At 36.3% G+C, this 15,784-nt stretch overlaps 1 protein-coding gene across 1 annotated transcript; it reads left to right on the top strand.

The window, feature by feature from the left end:
- The first annotated feature begins 1,001 nt into the window (after nt 1-1,001).
- Nucleotides 1,002-15,398, top strand: LOC110596071 (zinc finger protein 607-like). The gene is made up of 4 exons (XM_021714992.1): nt 1,002-1,122; nt 2,215-2,310; nt 14,353-14,763; nt 14,848-15,398. The coding sequence occupies exons 1-4, from the start codon at nt 1,002-1,004 to the stop codon at nt 15,396-15,398; spliced, it is 1,179 nt and encodes a 392-aa protein (XP_021570667.1).
- The last annotated feature ends 386 nt before the right edge of the window (nt 15,399-15,784 follow it).

Below are 15,784 nucleotides of genomic sequence, written 5' to 3' on the forward strand. Positions count from 1 at the left end.
CACTCAAAATAAGTAGTGTTCAGTGAAAGATAGTAGATGACAACAAAAATGAATGTCATTACATGTAGTAGGTGAACACAGAATCCTGTAATTGGGAAAGACCTTACAAATGTTGTGCAACCTAACTGCATCAATGATTAAATATGATAAATCCATAAAATATGATGTTATACACCAAAAAAATACGTGGATTTGTTGAAACAACTAAAAATGGTTATAAGTTCAGACATAATGAAGTACTTCGAACTTGAAGAAATTCTTAATTTTGCGCAAACCCAATTTTCTAAAATTTGCAGGAAAACATCCCATGATTCAATTTTTCTCTTCTCTTAAAAGGAAAAATTTTGGCCAGGCTCAATGGCTCAGCCTGTAATCCCAGCACTTTGGGAGACCACGGCAGGTAGATTGCCTGAGCCCGCGGGTTCAAACCAGCCTGGGCAACTTGGTGAGACCTCGTCTCTACAATAAATTTTTTTAAAAAAAATTAGCTGGACGTGGTAGCATGCGGCTGTAGTTGCAGCTACTTGGAAGGCTGAGGCGGAAGGATTGCCAGAATCCAGCAGGTCAAAGCTGGGCTGGCTGTGAGTGTGTCACTGCACTCCAGCCTGGGCGACAGAGTGAGACTCCAACTCAAAAAGGGGGGGGATTTTTATTAAACTCATATTTATTGAGAATTTATAAGGCAGATACCACTTGGGCATTATGCTTATGTTTACTGTTGAGTTTAGTAGGGAAACATTATTTTGTCCACTCTCTAAAGGTTCATATATTTAGAGGTATCCCAGAGTACATAAAAAGGTTTGCTTATATCAGTGCCTTTTTCAAAAATATGTATTCATTCTGCTTCATTCCTCTTCCAGATCATAGATTTCTAGCCTACATGCTTCCCACGTTGCTCTTTTCCTGCAGTGCAGTTCAGTCCTTCATCCCCTCTGCTTCCACTTTCAAAATATTTTCTTTAATTTCCCCAGTAATTCATAGGTTTGCCATTTCAGGAATCAATGACATTCAGTGATGTGGCCGTAGACTTCTCTCAGCAGGAGTGGGAATGTCTTGACCCTGTTCAGAAGACCTTGTACCGGGATGTGATGATGGAGAACTATGGCAACTTGGTCTCATTGGGTATGATTATCATCCTCAAGTAGTCTAGAATAATTTAGAATCTGTTATCTAGGATATGTGTTCTTTTCATTGTGATTTCTAGGGCTTTCAGGAAACTAGTTAAATTTCTCTTCCTTGATCCTGTCAAAGTGGTTTGAGCTTTGTTGGGTTGGAAACGGCAACTGCATTAAACACCTTCATTTTCTCGATCCTTCAGTGACATCCATACCTCCCTCTGGTCCTTCCTGTATTTTCTTCTCTACCATTATGACCAAGGAGCTAGATTAAAATTCTTTGGTATATAATGTATAGCTATTGTTTAAAAATCCAGTTTTCTTGTTTATTTGTGCTCAGAATTGCTGTAGTACTACATTTTATTATCTGATTCCCTTGCAGAGATATCAGCTTGACACAAGGTCTTGGATTACTCTCATTGTTAAATGATCCTCTATGATTAATATGGTAGATTAAATAAATGAAATTTATTTAAAGCTGAAGCAAAAACAATCCATTTCCCAAGACAGAGTTCCTCTGTTTTGTGGTTAAAACTTGTAATTCATGAAAATTACATTTAAGATGGAACAAATATCTTATAGCTATCTCTTCTTGTGTTAATATGAACAATAATGATAATATCAATAATATCAATAGTTAACATTGTGGTTACTATGTACTAGTTAGTGTTCAAAGCACATATATAATTTAACTGGTTTAAATAACAGAAGATTAACTAACCTAATCCTTCCAACAGTCCTATTATTATCCCCATTTTAGAAGTTAGAATACTGAGGAACAGTGAGAATACTGAGAAACCTTACCCAAGGTCACACACAATGTAAGGTTGCAAAGATAGAAATTTATTCCAGGCTCCAGAATCTGTGTTTTCAACCACATTATACTTCCTCTCTAGAGTTAAAGGACATATGAGTTAAATTTTAAAGAAACAGGAAAACAATAACTCTACCATATTTAATAGATCTCTTGTTCTTTAATCCTTTCACTTGTCTCTTCTATAAAATTTTATTCAATGGTTTTTAGCCTTTATTATAATTTTTATTTTACAAGTCAAAATTAATTTTCATATCCCGTGACATTTCTTTTCTTTGTAAGCAGGACATTCCATTTCTAAGCCAGATGTAATTGCCTTACTGGAGCAAGGAAAAGAGCCCTGGGTAGTTACGAAGGAAGAAACCAGAAGATGTTGTACAGGTAAGTAAGAGGAAGTCAGGCAAGGGAAGCTATCTCTGTAAGTAAAAGCCAAAGTGGTTAAGAAGGATACATATTTTTGAAATGTTGGTTGGAAAGCTTCCTTCTCAGTAGAGAAAAGGCTTGCATTGTGGCGAGGAAATGCATATCTCAGCATGAGATACATCCAGTGAATTTAATGTTTACTTCATTAACTACTTACCATGTTATTTTTCTCTTATTTCCCTACCAATTCAGTGACAGTCACTCTCCTTCTTCTGTAGTGCAGCCGTTTTACCTTGATAAAATTATCTTGGCTCCTAATACTTTTCAGATTTTCTTTTACATGTAGATTTATATATGTGGCTCCACTCACTAAAAATACATTCATTTTTTATATCTGGCAAATATTTGAGTAGTCTGATTTTAGCACTTGCTTAGACAATCCAATAATACTGAATTAGACAGATCATGTTTTTGTACTCATGGGGATTATATTTATTAAGAAAGATGGGGCAACCCCCTCGGGTCCTCTCCCACTGTGGGAGCTTTTCTGTCCTCTTAATAAATCTTGTTTTCTCACTTTAAAAAAATAAAAAAAGATGTAAACATGAAATATGTAGATAAATAATATTAGGTAGTGAAGTGTATCATGAAAGATATAAAACAAGGATTTGCCAAGAATACGACATATTTAAGTAAGGTAGGATACAGAAACCCTTTTCTTAGAAGATAATGTTTTTGCAGAAACATGAAGTAACAGCTCGGGTCTTTGGAGTGTATAAACAAAAGCATTCCAAGGAGAGTGAACTAACCACACTTGCAAAATTCCTTAAGGGGGAATGAGGTGTTTGTGTTTGAGGAGTAGCAGGTAAATCTAAACAGTTAAGTGAGAGGTGATTAATGTGACATGAAGTCAGCATGTTAGGAGATCCTTTAAGTGTGATTTATCATGAAGAATTAGGTTTGTTTCTAAATGTAATTAGGAACCATAATGTGATTTAAGCCTTTTATCTTTCTTTATATTTTTTTAAATTACATCTTTTTATTAAATCATAAGACTTATACAGACATCTAAATAAAACTAGTATAGATTGCTGAGTTACTTTTATATCCTTTGCAAATACCTCTTAATTCTTATTTGTCTTAACATTTATCTATTGGACTTATTCTTGAATGTCTTTCAAGGTTGGTATTCTGAGATTATTTTTTCTTTTATATCTATTTATACATTCTGTCTCTTAATTTCTTGTTTTTTCTGATTCTGATTTATTGCTCTTTCATATCTCAAAGTATTTATATCTGGCAAATATTTGAGTAGTTTATAAATAGAATTATATAGTTTTTCACTGTTTTGGGGGCATACTTCAAATGTCTTTATATAGTTTTTGTAACTGTCATTAACTTTCTTCTTTATATAATAATTTCTTGTGTGGAAATTGGTCTTAGGCCTTTTTTGGGTCACTTATATGTGAGATTCATTTTTTTCAACTTTGAGAAAGCGGTAGATTCAGGATGCCTTTTCTGAGTTTATGGCTTTAGAGCTCCCTCTTTTGTGATTTTTGTATGAGTTTTCAAATTATCTTGGCTGAGAGAAGAAATAGAGCTATTTAGGAGTACAGTTTTATATACTATTGTAATTAAGTTGGTATTAATCTGATTTAGGTTGTTATAAATTTAGATGTTAATTTTAATCTTTAAGAAAACCATTAAGAAAAAAGCTTACAGAATATACAGCAAAAGAAAGGATAGGGGAATTCAGGTGGTATCCAAGAAAATATCTATTTAACACAAAAGGAATTAACAATGGAAAAATAAAGGGAATAAAAGACAGAAGAGACATATAGTAAATAAGTAGCCAAATTTCAGATGTAAATTTCACCAGTAATAACACTAAATGTAAAGTGAATATACAATTAAAAGCCCTAAATTGGCAGAATAGATTTTATAAAAGAAAGCATGATCTGTTTATCTAACAAGAAACACATTTTGGAGTCATAGATACAATAAATAGGTTAAAAGTAAAGGATGGAAAAGATATAGTATGCAAAGAGTACTTAAAAGAGTAGAGTGGCTCTGCTTATATCAGACAAAATAGACTGTAAGGCAAAAAAAAAGGAAAAAGATATAGTCTAAAAACAGTAACTAAAAGAGTGACTGGAGTATCTACTCTTATTAGAAAAAAATAGACCTTAAGTATGTTCCCTGACCACAATTAAATGAAATGAAAACTTAATAACAAAAGGGAATTTGGACAACTTAATAATATGTGGCAATTATACACACACCCTTAAGCAATTGCTAGGTCAGTAGAAATAATGAGAAATAAATACTTTGTGATGGATAAAAATGAAAAAACAATGTACCAAAATTTATGGGATGCAACTAAAGTCATGCTGAGAGGAAAATGTATAGCTGTAAACCCCATATTAAAAAAAGATCTCAAGTCAGTATCTAAGCTCTCTCTCAAGAAACCAGAATAAATAAATAAATAAACAAATAAAATGAAGAAACCAGAAAAAAGCACAAACTAAACTCAAATCAAGCAGAAGGAAAGAAATAATAAAGATCAGAGTGGAGATAAATAAAATTTAAAAATAGTAGAGAAAAGTAATAAACTAAAAGTTTGTTCTCTGAAAAGATAAAGAAAGTTGGCAAACTTTTAGATAGAGAGATGAAAAAAAAAGAGAAGTCTCAAATTACTAAAATGAGGAATGAAAGAGGAGGCATTTTTACTGACCTGTTGTTTTATTTGTTTATTTTCTGGTTTCTTAAGAGAGAGCTTAGTTACTGATTTTGAGACCTTTTTTAAATATGGGGTTTACAGCTATACATTTTCCTCTTAGAAAAAACATATTATAAGAGAAAGTTATGAATAACTGAATGCCAACAAACTGTGCAACCTAGAAAGAATAGATTTAAACAAAGATCCAAATTCCAAAAACTGAATAAAAAAGAAATAGAAAATCTGGGGAAAAAGTGCATAGATACATTTATAGAGATTAAATCAGGAAGTGAGAAACTTCCTATAAGAAACAGGTAGTCCTAGATTGCTTTTTTGGTAATTTTTACTTATTTATTTATTTATTTATTTATTTTTTATTTTTTTATTATTTTTTTTTTTTTTGAGTCGGAGTCTCACTCTGTCGCCCAGACTGGAGTGCAGTGGCCGCTCCCGGCCACCGCAGCCTCGACCGCTGGGCTCCAGCGATCCTTCCGCCTCAGCCTTCCGAGTAGCCGGAATTACAGGCGTGCACTACCACGCCCGGCTGATTTTTTTGATTTATTGTAGAGATGAGGTCTCGCTGCCCAGGCGGGTCTCGAACCCGCGGGCTCAGGCAATCCACTCACCTCAGCCTCCCAAAGGCACGGGATTACAGGCTGAGCCACCGAGCCCGGCATTTTTTTTTTTTTTTTTGAGTCAGGTCTCAGTCTGTTGCCCAGGTTGGAATGCAATGGCATGATCATGGCTCACTGCAATCTCAACCTCCTGGGCTCATGTGATTTTCCTACCTCAGCTAGGATTACAGGCTGAGCCACTATGCCTGGTCCGTCTTTGGTAAATTCTACCAAATGTTTGAATAAGTATTTACACCATGGGCTGAGCATGGTGCTCATACCTGCGAGTCTACACTTTGGGAGGCTAAGGCAGGATGATTGCTTGAGCTCAGGAGTTCCAGACCAGTCTAGGCAACATCTCTACAAAAAATTAACTGAGCATGGAGGTGTGTGCCTGTAGTCCCAGCTACTCAGAAGGTTGAGGTAGAAGGATTGCTTGAGCCTAAAAGGTTGAGGCTGGGGTGAACCATGATCATGCCACTGTATTCCAACCTGGGTGACAGAATGAGACTCTGACTCAAAGAAAAAAAAGAATTCAAGACCTGGCATGGTGGCTCAGGCCTATAACCCCAGCACTTTGGGAAGCCAAGACAAGAGGACCGCTTGAGCCCAGGAATTCCAGACCAGCTTGAGTAACATATCAAGATCTCGTCTCTACACAAAACATCAAAAAAATTAACTAGATGTAGATGTGCATGCTTGTAGTCCCAACTACTCGGTAGGCTGAGGCAGGAGGATCACTTGAGCCCAGGAAATCGAGGCTGTAGTAAGCTGTGATCTTGCCACTACATTCCAGCCTGGGCAACAGAATGACATGCTGACTCAAAAAAAGGGGAAAAAAAAGTTAACACCAGTCATTCAGAAAGTCTTCCAAAAATAGCAGATAAGGGAACACTTCCACACTTATTCCTTGAGGCCAGTATTATAATGATACCAAAATCAGACAAACACATCACAGTGAAAGAAAACTATGAACCAATATCTTTTATGAATATAGATCCAAAAACATCCATTATACTACTAGCAAACCAAATGCAGCAATATATAAAAAGAATCATAACCATTATAATGACCAGGTGGAATTTATTCCAGTAATGCCAGGTTGGTTTAACAATGGAAATCACTTAATATAATACCTCCTGTCTCTAGAATAAAGGATAAAAACCACACCATTATCCCAACAGATGCAGAAAAGGCATTTGACAAGTTCTATACCCTTTTATGATAAAAGTTTAACAAAATAGGACCAAAAAGGAACTTCCTCAGCCTGTAACGACAATTAAAAAAAAAACCTTAGTTAACATCATATTTAATAATGAAAAATTGAAAGCTTTCCCCCTAAAAGCAGGAACAAGAGGATATCCACTTTAACACCGCTTTAGCATGGTACTGGAGGTGGTAGCCAGGCTAATTAAACAAGACAATGAAATAAAAGGTATGTAGTTTAGAAAGGAAGAAGAAAAACTATGTCTGTTTCCCAATGATATGATCTGATATATAGAAAATGATAAGTAATCCTCAGAAAAAAATGTAGCTAATAAATTTGCCATGGTAACAAGATACAAGATACGTAATTAAAAACCAACTGTATTTTTCCATACATATAATTAATCCCAAAATGAAGTTAAGAAAACAATTCTATTTATAATAATAATAAAAATACAAAACACTAGCAAATTTAACAAAAAAGTGCAGTCTTGCTCAGTGAAACCTACAAAATATCGGGAAATAAAGAATATCTAAATAAATGGAGGGATATTTCATATTAATGAATCAGAATACTCGCTATTGTTAAGATGGCGATATTCCTCCAAATGATGTAGCGATACACTGCAATCCCTATCAAACTGTGAGCTGACTGGACTGTAGAAATTGACAAGCTGAATCTAAAATGTATAAATTAATGCAAAGGATCCAGAATTGAGGAGGGAGAAGCTTTAAGATGAGGAAAATAGGAAGAACCACACTTTACAATTTCAAAATGTACTGTAAAGCTATAGTAATCAAAGCTACTAGCATATAGGATTAGCATAAGGATTGGACTCATTCATAAGAAGTTCATATTTTTTTTTTCTGATTGGGGTCTCAATCTGTTGCTTAGGCTGGCGTACGGGGACAGGATCACAGCTCACCACAGCCTTAACTTCCTGAGCTCAGGCACTCCTTCTGCCTCAGCCCCATGAGTAGCTTGGGGCTATAGGTGGGTGCCACCACGCCCAGCTAATTTTATTTATTATTTTTGTAGAAACAAGGTCTCACTATGTTGCCCAAGCTGGTCTCAAATTTCTTAGCTCAAGCAATTCTCCTGCCTTGGCCTCCCAAAATACTGGGATTACAGGCATGAACCACAACACCCAACCTAAAATTTATTTAAACCACAAAAAGACAAAATAACCCAATAAAAAGTTGGACAAAGGGTTTGACTAGACATTTTTCCAGAGAAAATATACAAATAGCCAATGAACACATGAAAAGATGACTTAGCATCATTAGTCATTAGGAAAAAGCTAATCAAAACCATAATTAGATAACACTGGACATCCACTAAGATGGCTGAATAACAAAATAAAAAGTACAATTGAGGATTGAGAGTAATTGGAACCCTCATACATTGCTAGTAGAATGTAAACTGATCAGCCACGTTGGAAAGCAGCCGTTCCTTAAACTGTGAAACAGAGTTACCATATGACCCAGCAGGTTGCACTCCCTTACCATCTTTATGTCTTTGCCCAAATATCACCCTTTGGTAGAGCTTTGTCAGTGAGCCATTCCCCCAATCCCAGCTCTCCCTGGCCACCTCCCCAACTTCATTTTCTTCTTGAAGCAGTTTCTGTCTTCTGGCATGTGATGTACTTGTTTACCAAATAAGACAAAGCCAGTCTTTTTTTCCTATATCTTTCATTTATAATTAAATACAAACTTTAGAGAATCAGAAGCCCACATCTCACAAAAACTTGTACATGAGTGTTCATGGCAACATTATGCATAATAACCTAACAGTGGAAACAACCCACATGTCCCACTATAATCAAGATATATAACATTTATATTGCTCAAAGGTTTCTATTGTGTCCCCAGTCAATTCCCAGCCATCATTCTCACCTCCATCCAAACAACCAACTGCTCAACTTTATACAATTTTGTAAACATGTAATTATATAATATGTACTCTGTTGTGTTTTGCTTCCCTTGCTCTGTGTAATGATTTTAGGGTTTATCTATATTGCTCTATGTATCATTAGTTTATGTTTTTGCTAAGTAGTATTTTATTATAGGGATATTCATGTCTTCTTTTCTTTCTTTTCTGAGTAGAGTCTCACTCTGTCACCTAGGCTGGAGTGCAGTGACTCACTCAGGGCCACCACAGCCTCGACCTGTTGAGCTCAAGTGATCCTTCTGCCTCAGCCTTCTAAGTAACTGGAACCACATGCACATGCTACCACACCTGGCTAATTTTTCGAATTATTGTAGAGACAACGTCTTGCCCAAGGCTGGTTTCAAACCCTTGGACTCAGGCAATTTTCTTACCTCCATCTCCCAAAGTGCTGGGATTACAGGAGTGAGTCACCACGGAATATACCACAATTTCTTCTGTGACCACTTACCTACTGATGGAGCTTTGGGTTGTTTAGAGTTTGAAGTTATAATGAGAGTAGCTGTTGTGAACATTTGCTCACATATATACTCTTATGTGGACCCATGTTTTTATTTGTATAGGGTAAATACTTAAGAGTTGTATTGATAAATAGTAAGTATATGTTTAGCTGTTTAGGAAAATTCCAATGAGTTTTCCAGAGTGGTTGTCTCATTTTATATTGTTCCATTTATCTGGCTCCATATCCTTTTCAATACTTGGTATTGTCAGTCCTTTTAATTCTAAACATTATAGTGGGGTATAGTGATATCTTATTGTGGTTTTAATTTACAGTTCATTGGTGATTAATGATCTTGAGCTGCCTTTGTGAGCTTCTTTTACTCATTAATAATTTACATGATTTAGAGTGTTTGTGTAAATGTTTTATAATTTGAAAACATTATTATTGTATATTTGAAGTATAACATTTCTGAATTTGGGGTACTGGTCCTTTTGTAACACTAAAAATATTTTCTTTCATAGAGTGACTTGCCTATTTTGTTAACAATAATTTGTAAGGAACAAAAGTTTAATTTTCATAAATACCAATGTATCAAATTACTCTTTTATGATTTTTCTGGTATCTTATCTAAGAAATCTTTGCCTATCCCAAGGTGACATAGTTTTGTGCTTATTTTTTTTTTTTTTTTAAGTTTTATGATTTTTACTTTTCTTTTTAGACTTGTATCCATTTTGAGTTTTGTTTTGTCTTTTTAATGGTCTAAGTAGGTGGCAGGGCTCATTTATTCCCCATCGCATTGTTTCGGCACCTTTTTCAAAAGTCAAATCATTGTATAAACATATCTATTTCTGGTCTCTATTCTGTTTCGTTAGTATAGTGATCTATTCTTATACCACTGGTACTCGTAGTGGGGAACCTGGGTCAACGGCATCAGCATTACTAGAAACTTTTAGAAATGCAAATACTCCACTCCTATTGAGAAACTCTGGGGTGGTCTCTGGCAATCTGTGTTTAATTTTAAAGACCTCTAGGTGATCCTTACACATATCAAAGTTCATGAGCCTCTGTCTATGCCAGTACCACATACCCAAGTCTTGTAAGCCATCCAGTTTTGTTCTTTTTTAGATTGCTTTGGGTAGTCTTAAGTCTTTTACAATCCTCTATAAATTTTAGAATCAGCTTACCAATTTATATTTTTAAAGTCTGCTCTTACTGTAATTGAGATTGTGTTAGATAAATTTGAGGATAATTGAAATTGTAAACATACAATTTCAAGTGTATGTTTTCTCTTTCTCTGTAGATCTTTCAGTTGTGTCTCTCAGTTGTTTGTGTACTACTTCTTCTGTAAAATTTATTCTAATTTTTTTTATATTTTGAAGCTGCTCTAAATGTTTAAAGTTCAGTTTGCAATGTTTGCTGCTAGTGTAAAAAAAATATTGGTTTTTATATTTTAAGTTTTGATTATATGCTCTTCCCGAATGTATTAGTTCTTTTGTAGATTATATAATCTGCCAACAGACACTTAATTCTTCCTTTCTGATTTTTATTGTCTTATATTTCTCTTCCTTGGTTGAAGCGATTAGGGCCTTCAGTGCAACGCTGAATAGACATGGATAAGCTGTTTTCCTTGCTTTACTCCTGATTAGTAAGTCAATAGTAAGACTAACGTTTACCGTAGACTTTTTATCTTACCTTAATTTATTCCTTCTCTAGTACTCTTCCTTTCACTAAGAACATCTGAGTTTCTAACCTATATAATTTTCCTTCTCTGAATTATTCTCCATGTCATTTGCATTCTCACCAGCAACGTATGAAAGTTCTAGTTGGTCAGTGTCTTCACCATTACTTGCTATTATCAGGTTTAATTTGCCTTTCTTTGATGACTAATGATGCTGAGCACTTTTCATGTGCTTATTTACCATCTGTATCTTTTATTGGGGAAAATGATTTTTTTTTTTACTTTTAAAGATGTAGGGTAGGCAACCCCCTCGGGTCCCCTCCCACTGTGGGAGCTTTTCTGTCTTAATAAATCCTGCTTTCTCAAAACCAAAAATAAGATGTAGGATACAATTCAGGATTAGGTCTACAAGTACATTCAGATTGTTGTGTAACCATTACCACCACCCAGCTAGAAAACTCTTTTCATTTTACAACTTTGAAACTCTATACTCACTGAACAGTAACTCCCCACACCTCTCTTCCTCCAATTCTAGGCATCCACCATTGTACTTTCTGTCACTATAAACATGAATGCTCAATAGGATCATTCAGTATTTGCTTTTTTATGACTGGCTTATTTATAGCCACCCCTGATCTTCTTTTCCATCCTTTCCCTTTTAACCAATATGTGTCTCTAGGTCTCAAGAGAACCTCTTGTAGACAGCATATAGTTGGAATTTTTTTTTTTTTTTATGAGTTGGAATCTCACTCTGTCACCCAGACTGGAGTGCAGTGGCCGCTCCTGGCCACTGCAGCCTCGACCTGCTGGGCTCCGGCGATCCTTCTGCCTCAGCCTTCCGAGTAGCCAGAATTACAGGCATGTGCTACCACGCCTGGCTGATTTTTTTTATTTATTGTATAGATGAGGTCTCGCCAAGTTGCCCAGGTGAGTCTAAAACCCGCGGACTCAGGCAATCCTCTCACCTCAGCCCCCCAAAGCACGGGATTACAGGCTGAGCCACCGACCCCAGCTAATTGGAAAATTTTTATGTACCATTCTGCTAATCTCTGTTTTCTGATTGGAGAGTTTAATCCATTTATATTCAAGGTAATTACTGATATAAAGGGACTTGTATCATTTTGCTATTTATTTTCTATATGCCTTAGGCATTTTTTATCCTTCATTTCCTATATTATTCTCTTCTTTTGTGCTCAATTCACTTTTTTTTCAGTGAAATGTTTTAGTTACTTTCTCATTTTCCTTTAGTTACCATGGAGATACATTTACCATCCCAATGTTATGACACTCTAATTCAAATTGATAGCAGTTTAACTTGAATGACATACAAAAACTGCTCATTTATAGTGCTATAACCACATTCTTTTAGTAGTTGATGTTATACAATTGCATCTTTATACATTGTGTCCCCCAAAAATGAATAACTTTTTATTGCATTAACCTCTTAAATTATGTAGAAAACAAAATGCAGAATTACTAACCAAAGTTGAAATAATGCTAGCATTTTTTAAAAACTGAGATAACTACTTTACAAAACTTCACGTTACTGTCTAGTGTTCTTTTATTTCAACCTGAAGGACTTTTTTTACTGTTTCTTGCAGGACAGTTCTAGTGGTAATGAACTCTCTTAACTTTTCTTTATCTGAAATGTCTTCATTTCTCTGTTTTGTTTTTTTTGAGTTAGAGTCTCACTCTGTTGCCCAGACTGGAGTGCAGTGGCACACTCCTGGCCCCCGCAGCCTCGACCTACTGGGCTCCGGCGATCCTTCCGCCTCAGCCTTCCAAGAAGCTGGAACTACAGGCACGCGCTACCATGCCCGGCTAATTTTTGATTTTTATTGTAGAGATGAGGTCTCGCCAAGTTGCCCAGGTGGGTCTCGAACCCGCAGGCTCAGGCAAGCCACTCACCTCGGCCTCCCAAAGCGCAGGATTACAGGCTGAGCCACCGAACCTGGCCTCTCTGTATTTTTTTTAAGAGACAAGGTCTCACTCTCTTGCCCAGGTTGGAGTACAGTGGCACGCTCATAGCTCACTGCTTCCTCAAACTCCTGGGCTCTGGTGATTCTCCAACCTTAGCCCCCTGAGTATCTGAGACTACAAGTGCCTGTCACCACACCTAACTGATTAAAAAAGAAATTGTTTTTGTAGAGACATGGCTGTGCTGCGTTGTCCAGGTTGGTCTCAAATTTCTGGGCCCAAGTGATCCTTCCACCTTTCCTTCCCAAAGTGCTATGATTATAGGCATGAGCCATCACCCCCAACTTCTCCATATGTTTGAAGGATGAGTTTGTTAAATAGGATTCTTGGTGGACAGGTGTTTTTTGTTTTTGTTTTTGTTTTCTTATGACTCTTTGAATATATTAGTCCACTGCCTTCTGACTTTCAAAGTTTTTGAAGAGATTTCTGCTTATCATCTTATTGAGGATCCCTTTTATGTGATGAGTTAGTTGCTTCTCTCTTGCTACTTTCAAGTATCTCTCTTTGTGTTAGCTTTCAACAGTTTGATTATAATGTATCTTGGAGTGGGCCTCTCTAAGTCCATCTTTTTTTTTTTTTTTTTTTTTTTTGAGTTGGAGTCTCACTCTGTTGCCCAGACTGGAGTGCAGTGGCCACTCCCAGCCACCGCAGCCTAGACCTGCTGGGCTCTGGCGATCCTTCCGCCTCAGCCTCTAAGTCCATCTTAATTGCAGTTTGTTAAGCTTCTGGGGTATTTATATTCATGTCTTCTATCAAATTTGGGACATTTTTGGCATTTCTTCTAATCTCTCTGTTCCTTTCTCCTTTCCTTCTGAAATTTCCATAGTACATATGTTGTTATGCTTGATGGTGTCCTTTCTTTGGGGAAAATTTCTGTTGGTTTATTTTTTTTCCCTTTGAATGGGCCATACTTTCCTGTTTCTTTATGTGTTCTGTGATTTTTTTGTTGAAAACCACATATTTTAGTCCAATAATGAACAGGAAATCGGATTCTCACCTTTTTCAGAATCTGTACCGCCAAAATTGAAAACAGAAACTAGAAATCAAATATCCGAGTTTTGGAGGACAGCATCCTTATGCCCCACCCTGGCTCCCTTAAGCTGCCTGCAAACTGCTCCAGGAACACATGTATGGTTGCTGACCTCAGGACTAGGGGATGGGTAGCTGCTTTGAGCTGAAATTAACCAAAATTCACCACAAATTACCATCCATGTCTTTCCCCAGAAGCTAAACCTTTTAATATACTCCAGAGTTCCAAAATGGTCACATCAGATTCTGCCAGTGTGATTTTTGACTAGGTGGGGTGACAGGTTTCTAGTGTTTCCTACTCTGCCATCTTCCTAAAACCCTCTGTCATTATAACTTTATTTTAGAATTCTTTATGTCATTTCTAATAGATGAGTTTTCAGTTTTCTCTTATTGTACCATATTACTTCTTCTGATCAAGGAACAAAATGTTTTTCTTATTTCTTTTAGATTTGGAGTCAAGGTATGAAATAATCCACTATGGAAAGATGTATGTTTATAATAAACATTCATCTCTTAGTCTACATCAGAGAATTCAATATGGAGAGAAACCCTATGAATGTAAGGAATGTGGGAAGGCCTTTAGTCGTCATACAGAACTTCGAGTCCATCAAGTAATTCATACTGGTGAGAAACCCTATGAATGTCAGGAATGTGGGAAAGCATTTAGTCGTGTTACAGACCTTCGAGTCCATAAAGTAATTCATACTGGTGAGAAACCCTATCAATGTGAAGAGTGTGGGACCACTTTTAGTCGTCTTACAGACCTTAGAGTACATCATAGAATTCATACTGGTGAGAAACCCTATGAATGTGAAGAATGTGGGAAGGCCTTTAGCCGTGTCTCAAACCTTGCTCAACATGAAAGAGTTCATACCGGTGAGAAATCCTATATGTGTCATGACTGTGGGAAGGCCTTTAGTGAAGTTGGAGGACTTAGAATACATCAGAGAATTCATACTGGTGAAAAACCCTATGAATGTAAAGAATGTGGGAAGGCTTTCAGTCAAGCCTCAAACCTTATACAACATGACAGAATTCATACTGGTGAAAAACCCTACGAATGTAAAAAATGTGGGAAGGCCTTTAGTCATACCTCACATCTTGTTAGACATGAGAGAATTCATACTGGTGAGAAACCCCATGAATGTAAAGAGTGTGGGAAAGCTTTTAGGAGTAGTCATCAACTTACTATACATTACAGATTTCATACTGGTGAGAAACCCTATGAATGTAAGGAATGTGGGAAGGCATTTAGTGTGTACGGACGACTTACCCGGCATGAGAGTATTCACAGTGGTGAGAAACCCTTTCAATGTAACAAATGCCGGAAGTCCTTTAGACTCAGGTCAAGTCTGAAAGTACATCAGAGTATTCATACTGGTGAGAAACCCTTTGAGTGTGACAAATGTGGGAAGTCTTTTAGACTTAGTTCAATCCTAAAAGTACATCAGAGAATTCATACCAGTGAGAGAATTTATGGCATATATATATAATAGACAATGTACAGTACATGAATGAATTTATACCACTGAGAAACAATTTGAGCAAAGAGAATGTGAGAAGGCTTTTACATGTGGTTCATTCAATTTTTATAAGACATCAGATCATTTATACTGGTATGAACGCTTTGGAATATAAAAATTTAAAGTCTTTTAGTTATGACCTAGTTGTTCAGATTGAGAGAACTTGTATTTTATATAACAAAGTATTTTATAGTATTCCTGTATGTTTCACTCTTCACTGGGTGGCCAGACAGCAGCCAAGATCAAAAGGCCAAAAAGTGCCATCCAGAGAAGAGACCAGTATATGGCTTGAGGTTGTGAAAGACGGACAACAAGCACACCAGGCTCAAGTGGTACAGCTTTTACTTAAAGCAAGA

Source organism: Carlito syrichta, unplaced genomic scaffold (genome assembly GCF_000164805.1).
Source record: "Carlito syrichta isolate Samal-C Ts95f unplaced genomic scaffold, Tarsius_syrichta-2.0.1 Scaffold306485, whole genome shotgun sequence".
Lineage (NCBI taxonomy): Eukaryota > Metazoa > Chordata > Mammalia > Primates > Tarsiidae > Carlito > Carlito syrichta.

What these genes read in the sequence shown, in the direction of transcription:
- LOC110596071 (XM_021714992.1), top strand. Translation starts at nt 1,002, where the DNA reads ATGACATTCAGTGATGTGGCCGTAGACTTCTCTCAGCAGGAGTGGGAA. An exon ending in AACCAGAAGATGTTGTACAG is followed by an intron (nt 2,311 to 14,352) that starts GTAAGTAAGAGG and finishes TATTTCTTTTAG; the next exon opens with ATTTGGAGTCAAGGTATGAA. An exon ending in TGTCTCAAACCTTGCTCAAC is followed by an intron (nt 14,764 to 14,847) that starts ATGAAAGAGTTC and finishes GACTTAGAATAC; the next exon opens with ATCAGAGAATTCATACTGGT.